Source organism: Bufo gargarizans, unplaced genomic scaffold (assembly GCF_014858855.1).
Source record: "Bufo gargarizans isolate SCDJY-AF-19 unplaced genomic scaffold, ASM1485885v1 original_scaffold_1960_pilon, whole genome shotgun sequence".
In the NCBI taxonomy this organism is placed as follows: Eukaryota; Metazoa; Chordata; class Amphibia; order Anura; family Bufonidae; genus Bufo; species Bufo gargarizans.
In genome coordinates this window covers 203,465-225,915 of record NW_025334585.1, presented here as the reverse complement: position 1 = coordinate 225,915, position 22,451 = coordinate 203,465, and the positions used below count along the sequence as shown (strand labels likewise).

The window sequence follows — 22,451 nt, the reverse complement described above, 5'->3', positions numbered from 1 at the left end:
GTACTTTTATGTTTTGGACCTCATGAAAGGGTACTGGCAGGTGCCCTTAACGGAGGCTGCCAAAGAGAAAACTGCCTTCATCACGCCTGGAGGGCTGTATCAGTATAAAGTGTTACCCTTTAGTCTGCATGGCGCCCCCGCCACTTTTCAGCAACTAATGGACATTGTGCTTTGTCCACATTGTCGGTATGCTTCGGCTTACCTGGACGATATTGTCATCCACAGTACCGACTGGGAAAGTCACCTACCCAAAGTGCAGGCTGTAGTGGACTCCCTTTGGAAGGCTGGACTAACCCCTAACTCGAAAAAATGTGCGATAGGGTTAGAGGAGTCATCAAACCCCAAGTAAACAAAATAGAGGCGATAAGAAATTGGCCCCGACCTGTCACCACTAGGCAAGTAAAGTCATTTCTGGGAATGGTGGGCTATTAAATGAGGTTTGTTCCCCACTTTGCTATGGTGGCCGCGCCATTGACAGGGCTCTTGAAAGGACACAAGTCAGTGATGGTTCACTAGGATGATCAGGCGGAAGAGGCTTTCTCCGCTTTGAAGTCGGCCCTGTGTAGATCCCCGGTTTTGGTGACGGTCGACTTCAAAAGGGAGTTTATAGTACAGACCGATGCCTCCGAAGTAGGCCTCAGTGCTGTACTGTCTCAGGAATTCAACAGGGAGGAGCATCCAGTTGTCTTCCTCAGCGATAAGCTCACCCCAGCCGAGACCCCGTATAGTATAGTGGAGAGAGAGTGGGTACTCGAGTCTCTCCGCTATTATTTGTTGGGGAGAAAGTTCCGCCTAGTGATTGACCACTCCCCTCTCAAGTGGATGATCCAGGCCAAAGACAGAAATGCCTGGGTCACACGATGGTTTCTGTCCTTACAAAACTTTAAGTTTTCGGTGGAACACAGGGCATGCCGGTTACAGGGAAACTCAGATGCCCTGTCTCGGGTACACTGTCTGGCGTGTGTTCAGCCACTCAGGGTTGAACAAAGAAGGGGGGTATGTGACACAGTGAGGAGTTTTGTCAGGAAAGGCAGGCATTTTCCTCACAGCATGTGGGCTGGGTTGGTTTCCAACTAGGTGAGGTCAATTTAAATACTGGACTGGAGTTTTAGCAGCACCGGGCTGTCCTTAAATAGGCAGCTGGGCTCAGCAGCTGAGTCTCTTTGTTGGGATCTGAGGTTTTGTGCCGGACTGGTGGGGGCTGAGACCCATGTGCAGGGGAAACAGGCCCCCTAAAGAATGCTGTGGACTACTGGAGGCAGAACTGCCAACAAGGTGACTTGTGCAATAGGAACTTTCCATTGTGTGTGAGTTAACACTAAAAGACTGCAAAGTGACGTGTTGTTTTGTGCAACTGCCGCAAGTGTGAATAAACACTGAAGTTTGCATTAAGAACTTGTATTTTGCCTCTGTACTGCGTCCGCTTACCCTATCTATCAGAGCGAAACCCCACAATAGATAGATAGAAAATAAATAATAATAATAGATATATAGATATATAAATAAATAGATAGATAGAGAAAAAGATAAAACAAAAGATAAATAGAAAAGAGATAGACAGACAGATAGATGGATAGATAGACAGATGGGTAGATATATAGATACCTTCCATTTACATAAACTACTTGAACAAGTGTAAAATCGTATTTGTGATGCGGAGGCGTTTTACATGCAGATGCTCTATGGAGGAAGCTGTGATCAGTATGCATTGCCTGTGACTCATCAGCCTCTCGCTCAGCGCTGGGAGCAGGCAGACCCTCCCATCTATGAATTATTCATCCTTTATATTATTCCACTGTCGGAAACAACTGATCTTAATCATGTTGACAAGACTGGAGCCGGTATGACAGCATCCAGCCATGAAACAAAGGAGGAAAGGAGTGCACGCAGAGGCCAAGACGCCCGGGCCATAGCCACGGGGACACGCAGGGACTGCCGCCAAGTTAATGCAGCGGCATCTGCTCTCTCATTGCTGCACGTTTGCTGACCTTGGACTTCTGGTTAAACTGAATACAAGGAGTTTTGTGATGTACTGTATAAAAATAAAAACATATAACCAAATCTACGGGCTGCTTACATTCGTATAGAACAATCAGGGTCAGGCAATAGTAGTCTCTTCCTTCTCACCTTTAAATTAACTGTTTAATTAGGGCCCCATCAACTCTTCAAATACGTCTTTTTTTATAGTAAATGCTTGTACACCCTGTGAAACAACAATTTTGGAGCATCTTTTCTTCAAATACTATGTTTGGTCATTCCTCTGTTATTCCTCCCAGAAATGGATGAAATAAATTGACAACTGGGGGCTACTATTCCTCACTTCATTGTCAGACCTGACTGAACAGTATCACTATCGCCCCAGACTGATAACACCCAGTTGTCGATTTATTGATTTGTTTCAGTGGCACAACACCAACAGTCCGAGGGATGAAAAGTTAGCAAATGGAGGCATCCTCAGTGAAGACAGGAACCATCATGTGGACCAATGCCAATACAAATGGGCTTCGAGGTCAAGAGACATGGTGGCAAAATGGTACATTAGATTACCCTATGGGCTAATATGGTTGTGACCCTGAGGAGGGAGATGATGACAGACAGAAAGATAGAGATAGATAGATAGACAGACAGACAGACAGACAGACAGATAGATAGATGCCTCTGGCCCAGATTTTCTACTCTGGCACATTTTTCATCAACATTTCTGCATAATTCTGGTGTAAAAATAAATAGATAGACAGACATACAGACAGATAGATAGATGAACTGACAGAAAGACAGCCACCGTGATATATCTAAGGGGATTAGTAAATCTAGGCCTCTGACTTTGGAGGATTTGCACCTGTACCTCTTTTCGTATGAACGCTTGTTAGCTATCATCTGGCAGTATAATACTGCCGCCGATTACCCAATAAACTAGCAAACACTTGTTCATCAGGTAATTGAGATCTATTAACAAGTTAAAAAATCCTGGTTTGCCGCCATGTTATAGGCGCTCTACTGCCGGCAAACAATGACATAGTATAGGGACGAGCAACGCATTAGTGATCGCTCATCCCTATACTGAGGAGGAGATAGCTCAATGTAATATCAGCAGTTTCCTCCACTAGCGAGCAGACGATTGCCGGGAGAGAACACTTCCATCCCGACAATCGTCTGCTCTATCTGCCCGTGTAAAAGCGCCCAAGAGATGAGTCTTATCGGTAGGTGTATAAAAAGCATCAAATACATGATAGGGAGCAAAAAGAAAAGGGAGCCTGTCGCCAGGAATGTAGATGGCACAATGCCCACTAGGGTTTGGCGGGCAGAATTTATCAGTACTTTTTATTCTGTGCTCCGTTGTTGCACTGCTGATAAAAAAACATTTATTCCCATATGTGAGGCTAGGTCTACACGACGACATTTGTCGGGCGACAATAAGTCGCGCGACAGATAGGGCACAACTACACTGCAACATTTTGTTGCACCAATGTCGCACGACAAATTTTATAATGGCAGTCTATGGTGTCGCACTGCAACATGCGACTGCGACAGTCGCAGAAAAATCAAATGGATTTTCTGCAACTGTTGCGTCGCAGTCGCAGCATGTTGCAGTGTGACACGATAGACTGCCATTATAAAAATTGTCGTGCGACATTGGTGCAACAAAATGTCGTGGTGTAGACGTAGCCTAAATGAACAGTTACTGTTTCGATCTTGTTGGAGGAGACACTTACTTGAATCTTTCAGGAGTGAGGAAGTTAAGAAGGTGGAAGAGCTCCTCCAGGTTATTCTGCAGCGGGGTTCCAGTTAGCAGCAGTTTGTAGTCAATCTTGTAGCTATTTAATACCCTAAAGAACTTGGGAAATAAAGTTATGTGGTGGCAGTCTAGAAAAGAGAAATGCCATTAGAGGACCACGGCACTAGTATTTTTGCACTTCCATACAAATGTTCAGTGCACACACGTGCTTTTCCAAGCTTTTGTCATGCTTGCCAGTTTTTCAGAAAAAAAATGGGCACAGATGACAAAAGAAGGAAAAGTGAAGGAGCACACTTGGATTAATATTTAATATGAAATTGAAGCCTGCATTATTGTTGCAAAATAATTCAAAAAGGCAGAATTTGCTCCTTTTTAGGGTACTTTCACACTAGCGTTTTTCTTTTCCAGCACAGAGTTCCGTCCTAGGGGCTCAATACCGGAAAAGAACTGATCAGTTATATCCCCATGCATTCTGAATGGAGAGTAATCCGTTCAGGATGCATCAGGATGTCTTCAGTTCAGTCGTTTTGACTGATCAGGCAAAAGATAAAACCGCAGAATGCTACGATTTTATGTCCGGCGAAAAAAACTGAAGACTTGCCCGAATGCCGGATCCGGCATTTTTCTCCATAGGAATGTATTAGTGCTGGACCCGGCATTCAAAATACCGTAATGCTGAATCCATCCTTCAAGCCCGCGCATGCGCAAACCAGTAAAAATGTGAAAAAAAAAAATACAAGACGGATTCGTCTGTCCACATGACAAGCGTTCTTGCAATGCATTTGTGAGACGGATCCACATCCGGATCCGTCTCACAAATGCTTTCAGTCACACCCAGATCGGCGGATCCGGTGGGCAGTTCCGACGACGGAACTGCCCGCCGGATCACCCTGGCGCAAGTGTGAAAGTAGCCTTAATCTCCCTTTGTCGTCACCTGTGCCAGGTAAAACAAGCAGGGATGACAGAGAATTAGAAAGGCACTTACTGTATGTGCAGCGAGGTCAGAAAATCAGAAGCAGAACAATCATCATTCATCTCAGAGCAAAGAGCTTAAAGAAGAACTTACTTTTGACTGGTTGTTTTTCAGTCGGTGAGCTTCATCCACCACAAGACATGCCCATTCAATGGAGCCCAGAATGGCATGGTCAATGGTGATGAGCTCATAAGATGTGAGGAGCACGTGGAATTTTATTTGCGCTTCTTTCTAGATAAAAAATGAAATGTTGAGCACTATGCTGTTAGCATTGTAAAGATTTAGATGCTTTTTGGCTTTCAAGCTAACAATTATAGTCACATTTTCAATTACCTTATATTTCATGAATTTTGGCCACCCCTCTAGAGGTCCGTTTTCCAAAGCAATATTAGATGCTTGTGTTAAAGAGGTTTCCATGGATTCCACCCATCTCCACCATAAACATGCATGCTTGGGTCGGACCCATGGGAAAAACCGATCGGGCATGATAAAATCCAACATGCCTGACCACCTTTCCCGTGTGGGGGAAATCTGGATATACGATCAAATGTGTATTTTCGCCTTTGAGATTTATCTTAAAAAGGTTTCCTGCATAAGAAACCCACACAAGTTAATAGATGGGTGTGAGATATAGCTGAGATCGGTGGTGGCTGGAGGATGGGGCAAAGCCGCTCGCTACACACACAGCGCATTGATTTCACTGGAAACGGTGCAGCGCCTTATTCCCCCTGTAATGGCGCTACGAGGCAAGTGAGCCTCTGCTGCCTGGTTCTCCTACAGATTACATCTGGTCACAGGAGGTTCAAGCAGTTGCCTGATCCGTATATAATTTATCCATGGTTTTCATACTAGTGTTAGCGTTTTTTTCAATAGACCATTATCACTCCCATCCTCCACACTTCTAGAGAGGAGGTAACACCTGCCCGGTCTCCATTAAAGAGGACCTGTAACCTCTGCTGACTTATCTGATTACATTTACCTTGTAATAACAATTCTGGAGCATTAATCCTCTGACTATGACGTGCCGTTCCTTTATTATTCCTGCTAAAAGTTATGATGAATTGCTAGCACGTTGGAATGAAAGTCCAGGTGGGTGTTATCAGTTGGGGGTATGTCCCTGCAGAGTCTGACACTATCCAATCAGTGCTGCCAGTGTCAGACTGTGCAAGGAAACATCCCCAACTGGTATCACCCATCTGGACCCTGACCTAGTAATTCATTCATAACTTCTAGAAGGGATAATAAAGGAATGGCACATCATAGAGTCATACGAATAGGTGCTCCAGAATGGGAATTACAAAACCACTCAGGTCCTCAGAAACTTTATGGACATGTGCAGCCACCGCCTTATAAGAATGGAGAGCAAGATCCCCTCACTCTCAGCATTGTGGGGGGCTGCAGTGACTTGTGCCCACTAATCACATTTCTATGACATGTCATACAAGATACTTCAGGGTGAATTATTTCTGACTGTGCATTTTATCTAATGATCTACAGAAGCGGGGGCATGAGACAATCCAAAGACGTAGGTAAATAACATAATCTAGCCCAGGGTAAAGGAGGGATCTCATGATCTGTGCACGCTCTTACTTTCATTCGAAACACCTTCTTCCCGCTCTTGATGGCATTGTCCTCAAAGGAGAATTCATTCTCTCTGATGACGGCGCGGCTGTCCTTATCACCGGTGTAAGTGACCACGTAGAACTCCGGTGCCCACATTTCAAATTCCCGCTCCCAGTTGATGATTGTGGACAAGGGAGCACTGACAAGGTAAGGACCTTTAGAATGGCCCTGAGGACAGAAAAATCAATAAAAAGTAGATTATTACACAAAACAGACCCTGAAATTAGCTCTGAGTCTCTAGTAAATGAGCTTCTTCATTTGCCTTCAAGCTATGCATCCATTCCTGGAGAGGATGGAGGACAACTTCCACATCGCCACTTTAGGCTGTGTTCATGTTTTTGTCTCAGGTTTAACTTTTGTTGGCAAATAAAAGATACAAAAGTATACTATACTACTTCTTCTATCCTACAGAGTCCATAAAAAAGGTAAATATTTTTACAGAGGAACCCTGTGGTGATGGATGCCAGAGTATCGCCCCCATTGGAGGCATCCATTTAACATATACATCATGTGGACATGTCACACGTGGGATAAGAACGTCATGTGAACAAAGCTAGATAAATCTGTACCAATAGGGGTGGACTGGAAGCGAGTCGTGCACCAAGCATTAAAGAGCTTATGCCATGAGTAATGTAAAAAAATACGTCATATAGTAAGTGACATAACAAAGCTAGAACCAGCCCTGCACCTCACATTGATCCAAAGATCTTTCCATTCATTGCTCCAATCGGTCTGATAGATTTATATCAAGCTGATGATGTGCGCTGTCTGCTGCACCTCAGGGGATGTGTCCTTTCTGCTGCAGCTCAGGGGATGTGTCCTTTCTGCTGCAGCTCAGGGGATGTCTCCTTTCTGCTGCAGCTCAGGGGATGTCTCCTTTCTGCTGCAGCTCAGGGGATGTCTCCTTTCTGCTGCAGCTCAGAGGATGTGTCATTTCTGCTGCAGCTCTCTCCTTATCACAGCTCAGGGGCATGCCCTTGTTCTCTTTCTATCACAGCTCTCTCCCTGTAGGGCCAGGTTAACATCACCGTTTAGTTTTCTGTTCTTCAGATCCATCAGAACAGAAAAATAAGCAAAGAAACAGATCCTGTATTTCAGGCATCCATTATGTTCAGTTAGGCACATTTTGCATCCGTTTTAGGGCACTTTCACACTTGCGTTAAACTTTTCCGGTATTGAGTTCCGTCCTAGGGGTTCAATACCGGAAAAAAAAGATCAGTTTTATCCCCATGCATTCTTAATGGAGAGCAATCCGTTCTGTATGCATCAGGATGTCTTCAGTTCAGTCACTGTACGTTTTTTGGACGGAGAAAATACTGCAGCATGCTGCCCCAAGTGTTCCGGAAAAACGTATCCGGTTTTGCGGTCTGCGCATAAGCAGACCTTTAAAAATGTGAAAAAGATAAATACCGGATCCGTTTTTCTGGATGACAACCGGAGAGACGGATCCGGTATTGCAATGCATTTGTGAGACGGATCCGCATCCGGATCCGTCTACAAATGGTATCAGTTTGCATACAGATTGCTGGATCCGGTGACGGAACTGCCTGCCGGAATCCAACAACGCAAGTGTGAAAGTACCTTAGCCATTTCCATCTGACATTTGTTAGTTTAGACGGAAAAAATAAATGCTTTGTGTAGGACTTTTTTTTCTATCTAAAATAATGGATCTCAGCTAAAACGGATGCAAAATGTGCATAACTGTGCGGATGGCTAAAATACGGGATTTTTTTTTCTTTATTTTTCTGTTCTTCTGATTGATCAGAACAGAAAAACTAAATGGTGATTTGAACTAGGCCTAAAGCCTCATTCACACGTCCGTGCTCAAATCCGTGAGCAGGTGGTCAGTGATGTATCCGCGAAGCTGTCCGTGAAGGATCTGTGTTGGGTCCATGTGTCCGTTTTTTGCTGTCCGTGTTTCACTAACACTGAACAGCTGAAAAATAATTTTCAAAGCATCTCTTCCTAATGATACGTGAAACACGGATGCAACATGGATGGTATCCGTGTTGCATTCGTGGCTTTCACGGACCTATAGACTATAATGGACGTGATGGATCAGTGAACACGGACACAATAGAGCATGCATCCGTGCTAAAAACACTGATGTCTGAATGCACACATTAAAATGAATCGGGACGTATGCTGTCCGCGGAGAACACGTACAGCACGCATCCGTGGAACACTGACTTTTGAATGAGGCTTAACTGTCACAGCTTCTATCGGTACATCTAGCTGGTGGAAGATGATGTGCGACCTTGTTCATTCAGCTCAGCAGGTGGACATGCACAATACTATACAAATTAAACACCAGGGGGCGCCATTACAATGACGTAAAGGGAATGTCTTCCAAATGGAGCAGAAAGTAAATTACAAAAGTCACTAGATCTTCATGCTGAGTTTTATTAATAGCAAAATAAAATAATATTACAATGTAATGTTGCCACAACCCCTTTTAAAATTCATTGGCTTCTTACCTATTGTCATACAGTCATAGAACATGTGGCCACAGAACACGTCCACACATCAGACATTTAGGTCACATACTAGGAATGGGCCTTACAGGGGTTGTCTCACTTCAGCAAGTGGCATTTATCGTGTAGATAAAGTGAATACAAGGCACTTACTAATGTATTGTGATTGTCCATATTGCCTCCTTTGCTGGCTGGATTCATTTTTCCATCACATTATACACTGCTCGTTTCCATGGTTACAACCACCCTAAAGACCAGCAGTGGTGGTCGTGCTTGCACACTATAGGAAAAAGCACTAGCCTATGAGCACTCCCATGGTCTCGCCACCGGAGAGGCCGGCACTTTTTCCTATAGTGTACAAGCACGGCCACTGGTGATGGATTGCAGGGTGGTCGTAACCAATGGAAATGAGCAATGCATAATGTGATGGAAAAGTTAATCCAGCCAGCAAAGGAGGCAATATGGACAATCACAATACATTAGTAAGTGTCTTGTATTACGGTAACTTCATCTACATGATAAATGCCATTTGCTGAAGTGACACAACCCCTTCAAAAGTATATTGTTCAAGCGTCCTACAATAATGCTGTAACGGATTACAGAACAATAGGCCTCCAATGACCATGTGCCCATGGGGGCTGCCGCATGGTCATGTGTCTCTGTGCACCACTGTGTACCAACGTGAGACCATACCAAAAGTCAGGGTAGCAAAGAAGCATTTGTAATGAAATGCATGAACATATTGCGATCTCTATCCAATCTGGGTTACATCACTACCGAGGAGAACGGATTCCATCAGTATCGACCCACCACCTTCACAGACTACAGATTATCAGACCCAGACAAATGTGAATGTGGCTGCTGCAAATCCAATGTTCATGGGGCCTGGCAGGTGTCAGACAGACCCGGTCACAAAGATGGCATTCTGCTGGTGTTTAATGTACCTTTTGTACAATAGTTAGCAGGATGTCTACCAACCGAGGAGGCTGGAATAACGAGGCTGGGGCCATGACCATGAGTGGTGCAGTGACAGAGCCGTCCACATATACACAAGAATGGAGCGCCATGGTCCTCACTAATAGAAGCAGTATCGCCTTCCCGCACGCTCCAATTCATCTACTGTCTGCAATATTCATACAATGCACCGTCCCCAAAGTAACTCTGCCCCCAACTCATTGTTTTAGGAAAACACCATCTGCCAGAATGATATTTTCCTTAGCAATCTGAATAAAAAAAAAAAAAAAAAGACAAAAAAAATTCTGACACAACATCTGTTAGTACCAGGTTGGTCACACGTGGGACTGATCAAACAATCGGTGTTTGTCTGGGAGATGAGAGCAAACACTGCATTGTGTGGAACACTCCTCAGCACTACATACAGTATACGGCGACCGCTGGGCGGTGGAGGGTCTGCTGACAACATATGTTCCAATACTTCATGTGGATCTGGATGTAGGACGGGCGGGGGGGTAGGTCAAGAGCAAAAATTCATACGGTAAAATCAGCGGCAGAAAAATCAGTAGCACATTAGGAGCAGATTAGTAGCTGAAAACAGGCCGGTTTTTCAATTTGCTGGAGGTTTTAGAGGCGTTTTTAGGGCCTCTTTCACATCTGCATTTGCCTTTTCCGGTATTGGGATCCGGAAGATGATCTCAATACCGGAGAAAAACGCTTCAGTTTTGTCTCCATTTATTGTCAATGGTAAAAAAAAACTGAATGGAACGCACCAGAAGGCATTCCGCTACGTTTGGATGCCAGCAGGGTTTTTTTTTTTGTCCGCATGGGAATGCGAAGCAAAACGGATCCGGCATGATACACAATGTAAGTCAATGGTGCCGGATCTGTTTTCTCGGACACAATAGAAAACGTCATTGCTATTTTAAAGATAATATAACCGGATCCGTTCATAACGGATGCAGACGGTTGTATTATCAAAAAACTGAAGAGTGAAAGGAGCCTAAAAGAGCATTAGCAGAGTATTTGGTTGAGGTTTCTCTGATTCCCCATTGACTTATATAAAATCCACAATCAAATCTGCTTCCAAGAAGTGACGTTACTTCTCACGCGTTCTTCAGCTACTGAATGAACCTCTACCATTAAAGTCAATGGGGGAGCTGTTGGTGAGTTTTGGTTGTGGATTTAGCCGCTGAATAAGTGGCAGATTATAGACAGGAGGAAGTGTAATACCCAGGACAGTAGGTAGCATACATCGAGTGACTTCAGAAATTATATCCAGAAAACCATCCACTTTTTTAAATTCTAGACTATAGAATAATTAGAGAATAGTCACATACATGCTGCACTTTTTTGCCCCCAAAGTGGTGACTACTATTGAGCGCTTCCATTATAGACGCGCTCATTAGTACAGGAGGAGCGGGGAGCGGTGAATGCAGTTCTCCCTGTGCGGGCGCTGTACTCACCGCTCCCTGGTCTTCTCCTGCAGGGCTCCGCACGCTGTGCTGTGGTCTGTGTACAGCATGAGGACGTCGGCACGCTCTGTGATCTTACGTTGTGCGACATCAGGTCTCAGCACAGCGCGACAGGAAGCTGGATCTCAGGAGCGGCCAAGTCCACAGCAGGAGAGGTAAGTTGATTTATTATTTTTTCTCTGATCTGAGGTCTTATTAACATGGGGTCTGATCTAGGGTCTGATTGGGGGTTTCATAAACATTAGGGGTCTGAACTGAGGTCTGATTGGGGTTCTTATAAAAATTGGGGATCTTATCTGAGGTCTGAAATGGGGTCTGATCTGAGGTTTGAATAGGGGTCTTATTAACATTGGGGTTCTTATAAACATAGGGGGTCTAATCTGAGGTCTAATTTGGGGTTGTATTAACACTGGCGGTCTGTTCTGAGATCTGATTAACATTGGGGGTCTGATTGCAGCTCTATGCTGAGAAATGATTAACACTGGGCCTCTGATTAAAATTCGGGGTCTGATTGGCGGTCTGAGCTGAGGTCTGATTAACATTGAAGGCCTGTTTGGGGGGGTAAGCTGAGGTCTGATGAATTTTTTTTTTCCTAGTTTCCTTTTCTCTTTCCTCTATCTTATAGTGCACAAAATACGGTAAGTGCCTGCCTTAGGTGGCCAAGCTTATGGAAACAGCCTAATGGCTATGCTGCTGTTATGGAAGCCGAGTAGTTTGCGGCGCTATGATACTTGCATAGCTCCCATTCACTGCACTGTGCGTTTAGTTCTATCCCACCATGGAAACGATTATATCAGACAAGCCCTTTAAGCTCATTTTACAAGGACAGGTAAGGGCTGGACATAAGTATTTATAGATCTCTTTTCCTGATCGGGCACTGTTACTACTTTGCAGCTCTAGCTCACTCTCCACTATGTCCTGATTCACACAGTGTGAGAATGTAGTACGTGGAGACACGCACTATGACCTTCACAGTGGAGAGCGTGTCAGACCTGCAGAGTAGCAGGCGCCCGAGAAGGAGCCCAGTGCCTGATCAGGAGAGGGAAGATATTTTTTAAATGATAGAGCTGAGCATGGGGGTCTGATCTAAGCATGGGAGGTTCTGATCTGAGCATGGAGGGGGGGGGGGGGGGTCCTTATCTGGGCAATGGGGGTCTGATCTGAGCATGGGGTGGGATCCTGATCTGAGCAATGGGGGTCTGATCTGAGCATGAGGGTAAGATCTGAGCATGGGGGGCAGATCTGAGCATGGGGGACTTGTTTGAGCATGGGTTGGTCGGGTCTGAGCATGGGTTGGTCGGGTCTGAGAAGGGGGGAGATCTGAGCACTGAGGGTCTGACACTGGGAGTCTGATTTGTGTTGTCGGATCCGAGCATTGGGGGTCGGATTTGGAGGCCTGATGAGGTTTGGGGATCTTATTGTAGGTCAGATGAGGATTGGGGATCTGATTTAGGAGTCTGATATGAGGTCTTATGAAAAATATATTTTTTCTTTTTTTTCTCTGCTAATGAAAAATAAGAAAAAAATATTTTTATAAGAGCTCAGATCAAATGAATTATTTTTTTTTTAACTTATTTTTCTTTGTTAAAACCTAGGTGCTTCTTGTAGGGTGAAAAATACAGTGACTCGTGTGTAAATGTATAGCTTGTGGCTCCTGGTAGTCATACACTTTTTTTTTGGGCTCTTTGTGTCTGTAAGGTTGGCCACCCCTGCTGTAGAGCATGGCTGACCTGCAGAAGTTCTCGGTACACACAGTAAAAAGGAATGGGTCTTCCACCTCAATAGGGCACCATAGTAGCTGTCTCCAAATTAGGTGGTATGTACAATTCACAGAAAAGAAATGATACTCAACAACGTGGATAAAGCATATGTCAAAAGTACTTGAGAGAGTGTATGGCCTATTGCCCACGGCCGTAGGTGTCCCGTGCTGCGGACCACATATGCGGATCCGCAATACACGGGCGCCATTCCATTCACTTCAATGGGTCCGCAAATCCAGAGATGCAGAATTGAAGCACGGAACGGAACCCTACGGAAGCACTACAGAGTGCTTCCATGGGAATTCGTCCCGCAGTTCCGTAAAAAGATACCTATCTTTTTTGGAACGGACGGATCGCAGACCCATTAAAGTAAATGGATCTGCGATCCGTTGTGGCTGCCCCACGGTCGGAGTTCGTGCATTGCGGCCCGCAATATGCAGGCCGCAGCACGGCCACGGGGCGCACATGTTCATGTGCAATAGGCCTATGTGTGAGGCTGTCCGCCAGAGATAGAGAGAGTGCTCCAGTAAAAGAGTGCTCCGATGTTGGACATGCTCCCACAAGATCAGAAGATTTACCTCCTGTTGCTAGATCGATTACAAGATCTAATTGAAAACAAAATGTAATATTGAGGCCTCCTGCACACAAACGTATGCGTCCCTTGGCCGTGCTGCGGCCTGCAAATTGCGGGCCGCAATGCACAAACACAGACCGTGGGGCTGCCGCAGCGGATCGCAGCCCCATTCACTTTAAGGCCTCCTGCACACGAACGTATGCGTCCCTTGGCTGTGCTGTGAGACGCAAATTGCGGGCTGCACAAACACCGAACGTGGGGCAGCTGCAGCGGATCGCGGACCCATTCAATTTTATGGGTCCGCGTTCTTCCCATTCCGCAAAAAGATAGGACAGGTTCCATCTTTTTGCGGAACAGAAGTACGGGACGAAACCCCACGGAAGCACTCTGTAGTCAAGTCAATGGGTCTGCATCCGTGATGCGGAATGCACACGGAACGGTGCCCGGGTATTGCGGATCCGCATATGCAGTCCGCAATACGGCAAAGGGACACCTACGGTCGTGTGCAATAGGCCTAAAGGGTTCGCAATTCACCCGTTCTGCAAAAAGATAGGACACGTTCTATCTTTTTGCAGAACGGAAGTACGGGCTGAAACCCCATGGAAGCACTCCGTAGTGCTTCCGTAGGGTTCCGTTCCGTGCTTCCGTTCCGCATCTCTGGATTTGCGGACCCATTGAAGTGAATGGATCCGCATCCGTGATGCGGAATGCCCATGGAACGGCGCCCGTGTACTGTGGCTCCGCATATGCAGTCCGCAGAACAGGCATGGGACACCTACGGTTGTGTGCAATAGGCCTGAACCTGCTTCCCTTGATTCCTATCAACTGAGTGGCTACAGGGTGTACTACCCAAACCCAATTTAAAATCTCTCTTGTGCCTCTGTTACCATTCTCATCACTGTCCTCAAACACATGGCATGGAGATCCTGGGGCACACGTACTACAAGTTGAGAATGTAAAGTCTATCCAGCATGAAAGAAGGATTCACATTGCTAAACAAAACTGGAAGACTGGAAAGTTTTTCAAAACTAGAAAAAGCTCCTTAATAAAGAATATCTAGATTCTGGAGCTGCATACCTCTTTATACAAGGAGTAGAGGAACACGATAGTTTGGACAGTCTTCCCAAGACCCATCTCGTCTGCAAGGATGGTGTCTGTGCCCTGTGCCCATGAGAACCTAAGCCAGTTCAATCCCTCCAGTTGATATGGGTGCAACGTACCACCGGTGGCATTGATGTACCATGGCTGCTTATCGAATTTAACTGTAGGCTGCAAAAAAGAAACACAAGATTTTAAAGAGGCGGATAATGAACAGAAACTGTGCTTAAAGGATTGTCTTTCACTTACATCAACTATTGGTGTTAAAGGAGGTTTCTGTGAAAGGTCTTCCTTTAATTTCCTGTTTTTCTTAAATTGGCTAGGAGTTCTGGAGTCGTCTCCCAACATCAACTCTCTGTAATGGATCATACAGCATGAAACAATAGTATGGACTGGATATGTGGAGATCTTGACACACTTTAAAAGTGTTACTCTATTTGTACCGAGTTTACAAATTAAAGGGGTTTTATTAAAGGATGGCCTATCCTTAGGATAGTCCATCACTAGCTAATTAGTGGGGGTCTGACAACCAGCCCATCAACTGTTCTGTATAGCTCCATTGCCAGAAGTTGACTCCAGCACAGTGTTGTGTAGTTCTGGCAAACATTTCTGGCAATAGAGCTACAGGGGTACGGGCTGTTGGACCTCCATCAATCAGCTAGTGATGGTCTATTATTTTATCACTTAATAAAATCTGGACAACCCCTTTAAATAATATATACAGTATATAGAAAGACCACGCTTGAAAATAACACCTGTAGTGTTGAGCGAACTTGTGTTTTCAAGTTTGGCATACAAGGTTCGGGTTATCTAAGAATTCCGTCATGGATTCCTCTACCATGGACCATAAGTTATGGTTCGTGGTAGCGGAATCCATAATGGATGGATTCTTAGATAACCTGAACCATGCACGCTGAACTTTAAAACACAAGTTTGCTCATCGCTAAGCACATGCCACAGACATCAATGAGATTTCCGTAAAGGGGTTGTCCAGTCTGCTGTACCCGGTCCCCGTCTTGTAAACTTCTGGATAGATTAGGTCATTTGCTGCAGCCAATAACTGGGATCAGTGGTGCCATCTCCATAAGTGGCACATCACTGCTGGGTCACGTGTCGCTTGGGACATGTCACCATTAAGGCCAGTGGTTTCAGGGCTCTGGGACAGCCATTGTAATATTGTAACCTGAGGCCATAACTGAGAAAACTATTAACTGGTTCAGAAACCCCAAAATATCAACCAGAAATGAGAAAACAGGAAGATGAAAGAAAAATGAGCAGATAACGTACAGCTAAAGCCAGACCTTACATATAAAGTGAGAAGGAGCAGCTGGATGCTGTAAACCACTTTGTATGTTGAGAACATACAATGGAGCCCCCTGCTCCTGGTGGCACAGGTAGCGAACATGTAGTACCGCACTGTACTGTAGAGAGGCGCTCCATTATGCAACTAAGCGTAAACATGACCCAAGTGGATAGCTTAGTCAGGGGCGCCAACAAGACCCATTTAGATACATTGCTAATGAAGGGATCTTTGCCCCAAGGAAGGAAAGCCTAGCTACAAATCTTGAGTAAGGGTACGGCCACACGGTCAGGTTTTCTGATGCCGTTTTGGAAGCCAAAACTGAGAGTGATATCACAAAAGAGAAGAAGTTGCATCAGTCCTTTATACTTTATCTCCTTTTATGATCCACTCCTGGTTTAGGTTTCCAAAACGGCATTAGAAAACCTGACCGTGTGGCTGTACCCTAAGCAGTCAGTGTCTGCTGAGATCTTCACGGTGCCTTCACACACGGCAGATTTTCTAGAAATACCTGTGACTGAAAATCTGTTCCATTCATGTGAATTAGGTTTGCAGAAACCCATGTGGTTCCCACCAACCTCATTCAGATGAAAGGAACTGATTTTTAGTTGAAGAAATGTCTGGAGCAAAATCTGCCACGTGTGAAGGCAGCCTTAGGATTTCTTACATTAGATTGATACCTGTGATCCCAATAGGCTTGTTTTAGAGCTTCATAATCTGGAATGTCAATGTCGTCAATTTCCCAAGTGCACTGGTCATAGGGCAGGTCCTTCCACTTAATCAGATAATGAACATCTCCCTTCTTATCAAAGCTGCAAGAAAACATAGAAAGCGTTCACAATAACTTATTATATAGGCCACCAGTATAAACCAGAATATAGCTGAATGCAGTCTACAGAGCATGTATGGCTGCTACATACATACACCAGGCTAACGTAGGCCAAGGACACCCCATTAGCATACAGTAGCTTTAGTTAATGATATAATCTATGGTTATGTATGAGGCACAAGCGTCGGGGGTATTCTGTGGTGTGAACCTGGCCTATGCAGACTGAAAGGACCATAAAACTCCATGGAGAGCAAAAATTCCTGGCTCATTCTTGTATCACTGCACAACCCCCATACTTATCTTTAAAGGGATTGTTCAGTCCTAAAATATGCTAAAAGAACTTGAAATTTTGAATATACAGTCAGGTCCATAAATATTGGGACATCGACACAATTCTAACATTTTTGACTCTATACACCACAATGAAATGAAACGAACAAGATGTGCTTTAACAGCAGACTGTCAGCTTTAATTTTAAGGGTATTTACATCCAAATCAGGTGAACGGTGTAGGAATTACAACAGTTTACTTATGTGCCTCCCACTTGTTAGGGACCAAAAGTAATGGGACAATTGGCTTCTCAGTTGTTCCATGGCCAGGTGTGTGTTATTCCCTCATTATCCCAATTACAATGAGCAGATAAAAGGTCCAGAGTTCATTTCAAGTGGGCTATTTGCATTTGGAATCTGTTGCTGTCAACTCTTAAGATGAGATCCAAAGAGCTGTCACTATAAGTGAAGCAAGCCATCATTAGGCTGAAAAAACACAACAAACCCATCAGAGAGATAGCAAAAACATTAGGCTTGGCCAAAACAACTGTTTGGAACATTCTTAAAAAGAAGGAACGCATCAGTGAGCTCAGCAACACCAAAAGACCCGGAAGGCCACGGAAAACAACTGTGGTAGATGACCAAAGAATTCTTATCCTGGTAGAAGAAAAAACACCCTTCACAACAGTAGGCCAGATCAAAAACACCTCTCCAGGAGGTAGGTGTATGTGTGTCAAAGTCAACAATCAAGAGAAGACTTCACCAGAGTGAATACAGAAGGTTCACCACAAGATGTAAACCATTGGTGAGCCTCAAAAACAGGAAGGCCAGATTAGAGTTTGCCAAACGACATCTAAAAAAGCCTTCACAGTTCTGGAACAACATCCTATGGACAGATGAGTCCAAGATCAACTTGTACCAGAGTGATGGGAAGAGAAGAGTATGGAGCAGGAAAGGAACTGCTCATGATCCTAAGCATACCACCTCATCAGTGAAGCATGGTGGTGGTAGTGTCATGGTGTGGGCATGTATGGCTGCCAATGGAACTGGTTCTCTTGTATTTATTGATGATGTGACTGCTGACAAAAGCAGCAGGATGAATTCTGAAGTGTTTCGGGCAATATTATCTGCTCATAATCAGCCAAATGCTTCAGAAGTCATTGGACGGCGCTTCACAGCGCAAATGGACAATGACCCAAAGCATACTGCAAAAGCAACCAAAGAGTTTTTTAAGGGAAAGAAGTGGAATGTTATGCAATGGCCAAGTCAATCACCTGACCTGAATCCGATTGAGCATGCATTTCACTTGCTAAAGACAAAACTGAAGGGAAAATGCCCCAAGAACAAGCAGGAACTGAAGACAGTTGTAGTAGAGGCCTGGCAGAGCATCACCAGGGATGAAACCCAGCGTCTTGTGATGTCTATGTGCTACAGACTTCAGGCTGTAATTGACTGCAAAGGATTTGCAACCAAGTATTAAAAAGTGAAAGTTTGATTTATGATTATTATTATGTCCCATTAATTTTGGTTTCTTAACAAGTGGGAGGCACATATGTAAACTGTTGTAATTCCTACACCGTTCACCTGATTTGGATGTAAATACCCTCAAATTAAAGCTGACAGTCGGGCAGATTCAAACAAAAACTTCATGTCTGGTCTAAGCTGCCGTTGTCAGTAGTAGGACGGATTAATCTTATCAAGATGATCTGGATGCCGCAGCTGCTTTACTTATTACATAATTCCCCCAAATGGTTACCGCTCAGGTTTTTTCACTCAATTAATAGGCTGTTTAGGGGGCTTATATGGAGGGGGGCTCAGCACGATTGCGGCTGGAGACACTGCAGAGAGGTAAAACTGATGGGGGATTGGCTCTTCCAAACCCGTGGGTGTATTTCCTAGCTTCCCAACTTCAGCATATAAGGGGCTGGGAAAGGGGAGAGGGAGATACCCAACATAGACTATTGAGAGACTTTTTGACGGTACCAAATCTCTATGAAGCGTTAGAGGCAGATAAGCTAAAACTGTCGGGTGTGGCGTTCCCTACGTTGCGTCTCTTGCATAAAACTTGGTGGAAAGTGAGGGACATGCAGGGTATTAAAGGCATAACGCAGAATACTTCTATATGGGATACTCCGTGGTTGCCTCATTTAGGCTCTTTCCAGGAAATGGGGGTTGGTGTAACAGGGGCATTATTAGAGTCCACCAACTTATTGATAATACTGGTCTCAAATCTTATGAGCAACTTCAGACGGAAACTGGATTACCGTCCTCCGATTTTTATAGGTACCTGCAGCTGCGCCATGCCTTCTAGGCTGACCATGACGGCCGTATGTTGAATACGGTACTGCAAAACAAGATTATTGCGTTTATAGAGAAGAGGGATTCCTCCTCTGGAGTTATTTCTCTGCTCTATCAGACCCTGCTGGACCTATTTCTGCAAGACCACCCGATATATAGTAGGACAAAATGGGAAGCGGAGATGGGGCCATTAGAGGAAACTCAGTGGCAAGAGATTTTGGAGAGGATTCCGCCGCTCTCTCTCAGCGAGGCCCATAGGCTGTCGCACCTATATCTAATACATAGGGTTTATAGAACTCCTCAGTTTCTGTTTAATATTGGACTCCGGTTGGATTCCAAATGCCCGCGATGTGGGGAGGAAGATGCGGGTATGTTGCACATGCTGTGGTCATGCTCGGCACTGGAGGGTTTTTGGCGCACGGTGCTGCATCTCATTGATTCTCTGTATGAAGTTACACTGGATGTGACTCCATTTGTCTGTATATTGGGGTATGTGGAGGACGTGCCAATCACTGAGCCCAGGAAGATAGCAGTGGCCAGAATGTTGTATATAGCTCGTAAGCTGATTGCTCAACATTGGCTGGATGAGGGTAGTCCTAGTAAAAACAAATTTATAGCCAAGATTAATTGGTTACTTAATTTGGAACGAGGGGTTTATAGGAAGAGGGGGCAATGGCCAAATTTGCTCTGGACTCCTTGGATTGATGCCCCTGGGCTGGCGTCCAAGGAACTTCAGATATACCGTCTGGGATTAGTGTGAGGGTACTATCGCTTAATGTACATATCTGGCCCCGTCGTTGGCGATTTCTTATAGGGTACATGGAATGTTTCTACGTGATGTAATGTGGGGAGGTTATGGCCGATAACAAATGTATATTCCAATTATACGATCGCAGCTTTTCTATCAATGTTTTGTGGGAATGCTGTAGGGAAAGGGCTTGTGCCTTTGTAATTATCATGCGGTTGTGATGGTGTAACCGAATGTTAAAGCTATGGAAGATGGAGGGCATCATATATATGGTTTGAGGGGGGAGGGTATGTGGGGTTGGGGACTTATGTTTGTATTATTAAAATGATAATAAAAATTACTTAATATTAAAGCTGACAGTCTGCAGTTAAAGCACATCTTGTTCGTTTCATTTCAAATCCATTGTGGTGGTGCATAGAGCCAAAGATGTTAGAATTGTGTCGATGTCCCAATATTTATGGACCTGACTGTATGCATTCCTGTAACAAAGATTATGTTTCAATTCTGTACAATTTTCAGTGATAGTGGCCTTCATATAGACCTTGCATAATACTGATATGTCATTGTAAGGCTACTTTCACACTTGCGTTCGGGGTTCCGCTTGTGAGTTCCGTTTGAAGGCTCTCACAAGCGGCCCCGAACGGATCCGTACAGCCCCAATGCATTCTGAGTGGATGCAGATCCGCTCAGAATGCATCAGTATGGCTCCGTTTCGCCTCCGCTTGCAGCGTTTTCGTGTCCGCCTGGCCGTGCAGAGCCAAACGGATCCGTCCAGACTTACAATGTAAGTCAATGGGGACGGATCCGTTTGACGTTGACACAATATGGTGCAATTTCAAATGCATCCGTCCCCTATTGACTTTCAATGTAAAGTCTGGACGGATCCGTCTAACAAGTAGACTTAGATTTTTTTCTCAAATATAATGCAGACGGATCCGTTCTGAACGGATACCATCGTTTGCATTATAGGAGGGAATTCGTCTGTGCAGATACCAGACGGATCCGCTCCGAACGCAAGTGTGAAAGTAGCCAGCTGTCACCAGATGTTCATGTGATGTAATCGTGTCCAACTAATATATAAAATAATATATGATACTATGATGTCATAGAGACTAGTCCCAGCCCCAAACATGATCAGGTCGCTATAAGAGCTCATTGTGACACCATAAGATTACACAAAGAATATATACAGAGAAGGAGCTGCTGCTTGTGGTCCATACCGCATCACGTACCACCCTATGACATCGCATATTAGATAAGGTATTAAACAAGCCCAATATACTGCAGCGAGTCACTGTAATATTACATGACATCCTGTGATACCTCATGCTATATTATATGTATATTATGCAGAGAATGTGCTGCGGCTGGTCACTATGATATACCGTAATATATAGATTCCATGACATCACAGCATTATTATGTAAGGTATGCAACAAAAACAGAGTTTCCAGCAGTTGGACTCCATGACATCATAGGGCACAATCATGACGTCACAGTATCATGCATGGTTTAGAATCTGCTGTAGCTGGTTACCATGACATCACATAAATATGTCAAGAAACCCATGACATCATATTATACAATATATACAAATAAAACAACGTACTACAGCTGCTCACTGTGACATCATATAAAATCTATGTGACGCCAGGGGACATCACAATACTACAAAAGGCACGTAGAGCGAAGGCTAGCCTAAGGGCCAATTCACATGACCTTATATTTCTTTCCACATCCGTTCTGCAATTTTCCAGATGGGAGGCGAACCCATTCATTTTAATGGGGCCGCAGAAGATGCGGACAGCAAACCGTATGCTGTCAACATCCGCAAGTCTGTTCCATGGCCACACAAAAAATGGAACATGTCCTATTGTTGTCCGTTTTGCGGACAAGAATAGGCATTTCTATCATAGGGCAGGACTTACCCATTTGCAAAATGCGGAACGCACAATGCCAGTATCCATGTTTTGCGGATCTGCAATTTGCGGTCGGCAAAAACGGATACCGTTGTGTGAATGAACCCTAACTCTGGTACCTATCACATTGCATCCAATATCATGACATCACAACTTTATACAAGGTGGTCTGCTGCGGCCGGTCACTAGGCAGAAAGCGCTTGAGCAAAGACAATAAAGATCCTCAACATAATACATAGAAAATATACATTTTTATGAAGATCTTTAAGGAACCACAGGAAAGCTAATTTGGGGACTCTAACAGTGTGTCACTTATCTCTATCACATACAGATATGAAAGGACACCTCCAGGGCTGTCAAATTTTTATTTAAAGGGGTTGTCCTGGTTTAGAAAAAAATGGTTGCTTCCTTCTAAACACAA

General features: G+C 44.5%; 1 protein-coding gene across 1 annotated transcript in view; it reads right to left on the bottom strand.

Annotated features, from left to right (window-relative positions):
* The window catches only part of LOC122923815 (chromodomain-helicase-DNA-binding protein 5), a gene marked incomplete at its 3' end in the record, with an annotated part of 156,264 nt that overhangs the window by 27,876 nt on the left and 105,937 nt on the right, over positions 1–22,451 (bottom strand). The window contains exons 12-17 of the mRNA XM_044274662.1: positions 16,648–16,779; positions 14,917–15,022; positions 14,647–14,838; positions 6,300–6,500; positions 4,803–4,940; positions 3,714–3,835 (exon numbers count right to left, since the gene is read on the bottom strand). Of these exons, the coding sequence (XP_044130597.1) occupies positions 3,714–3,835; positions 4,803–4,940; positions 6,300–6,500; positions 14,647–14,838; positions 14,917–15,022; positions 16,648–16,779 (891 nt within the window). The remainder of the gene's footprint in view (positions 1–3,713; positions 3,836–4,802; positions 4,941–6,299; positions 6,501–14,646; positions 14,839–14,916; positions 15,023–16,647; positions 16,780–22,451) is intronic.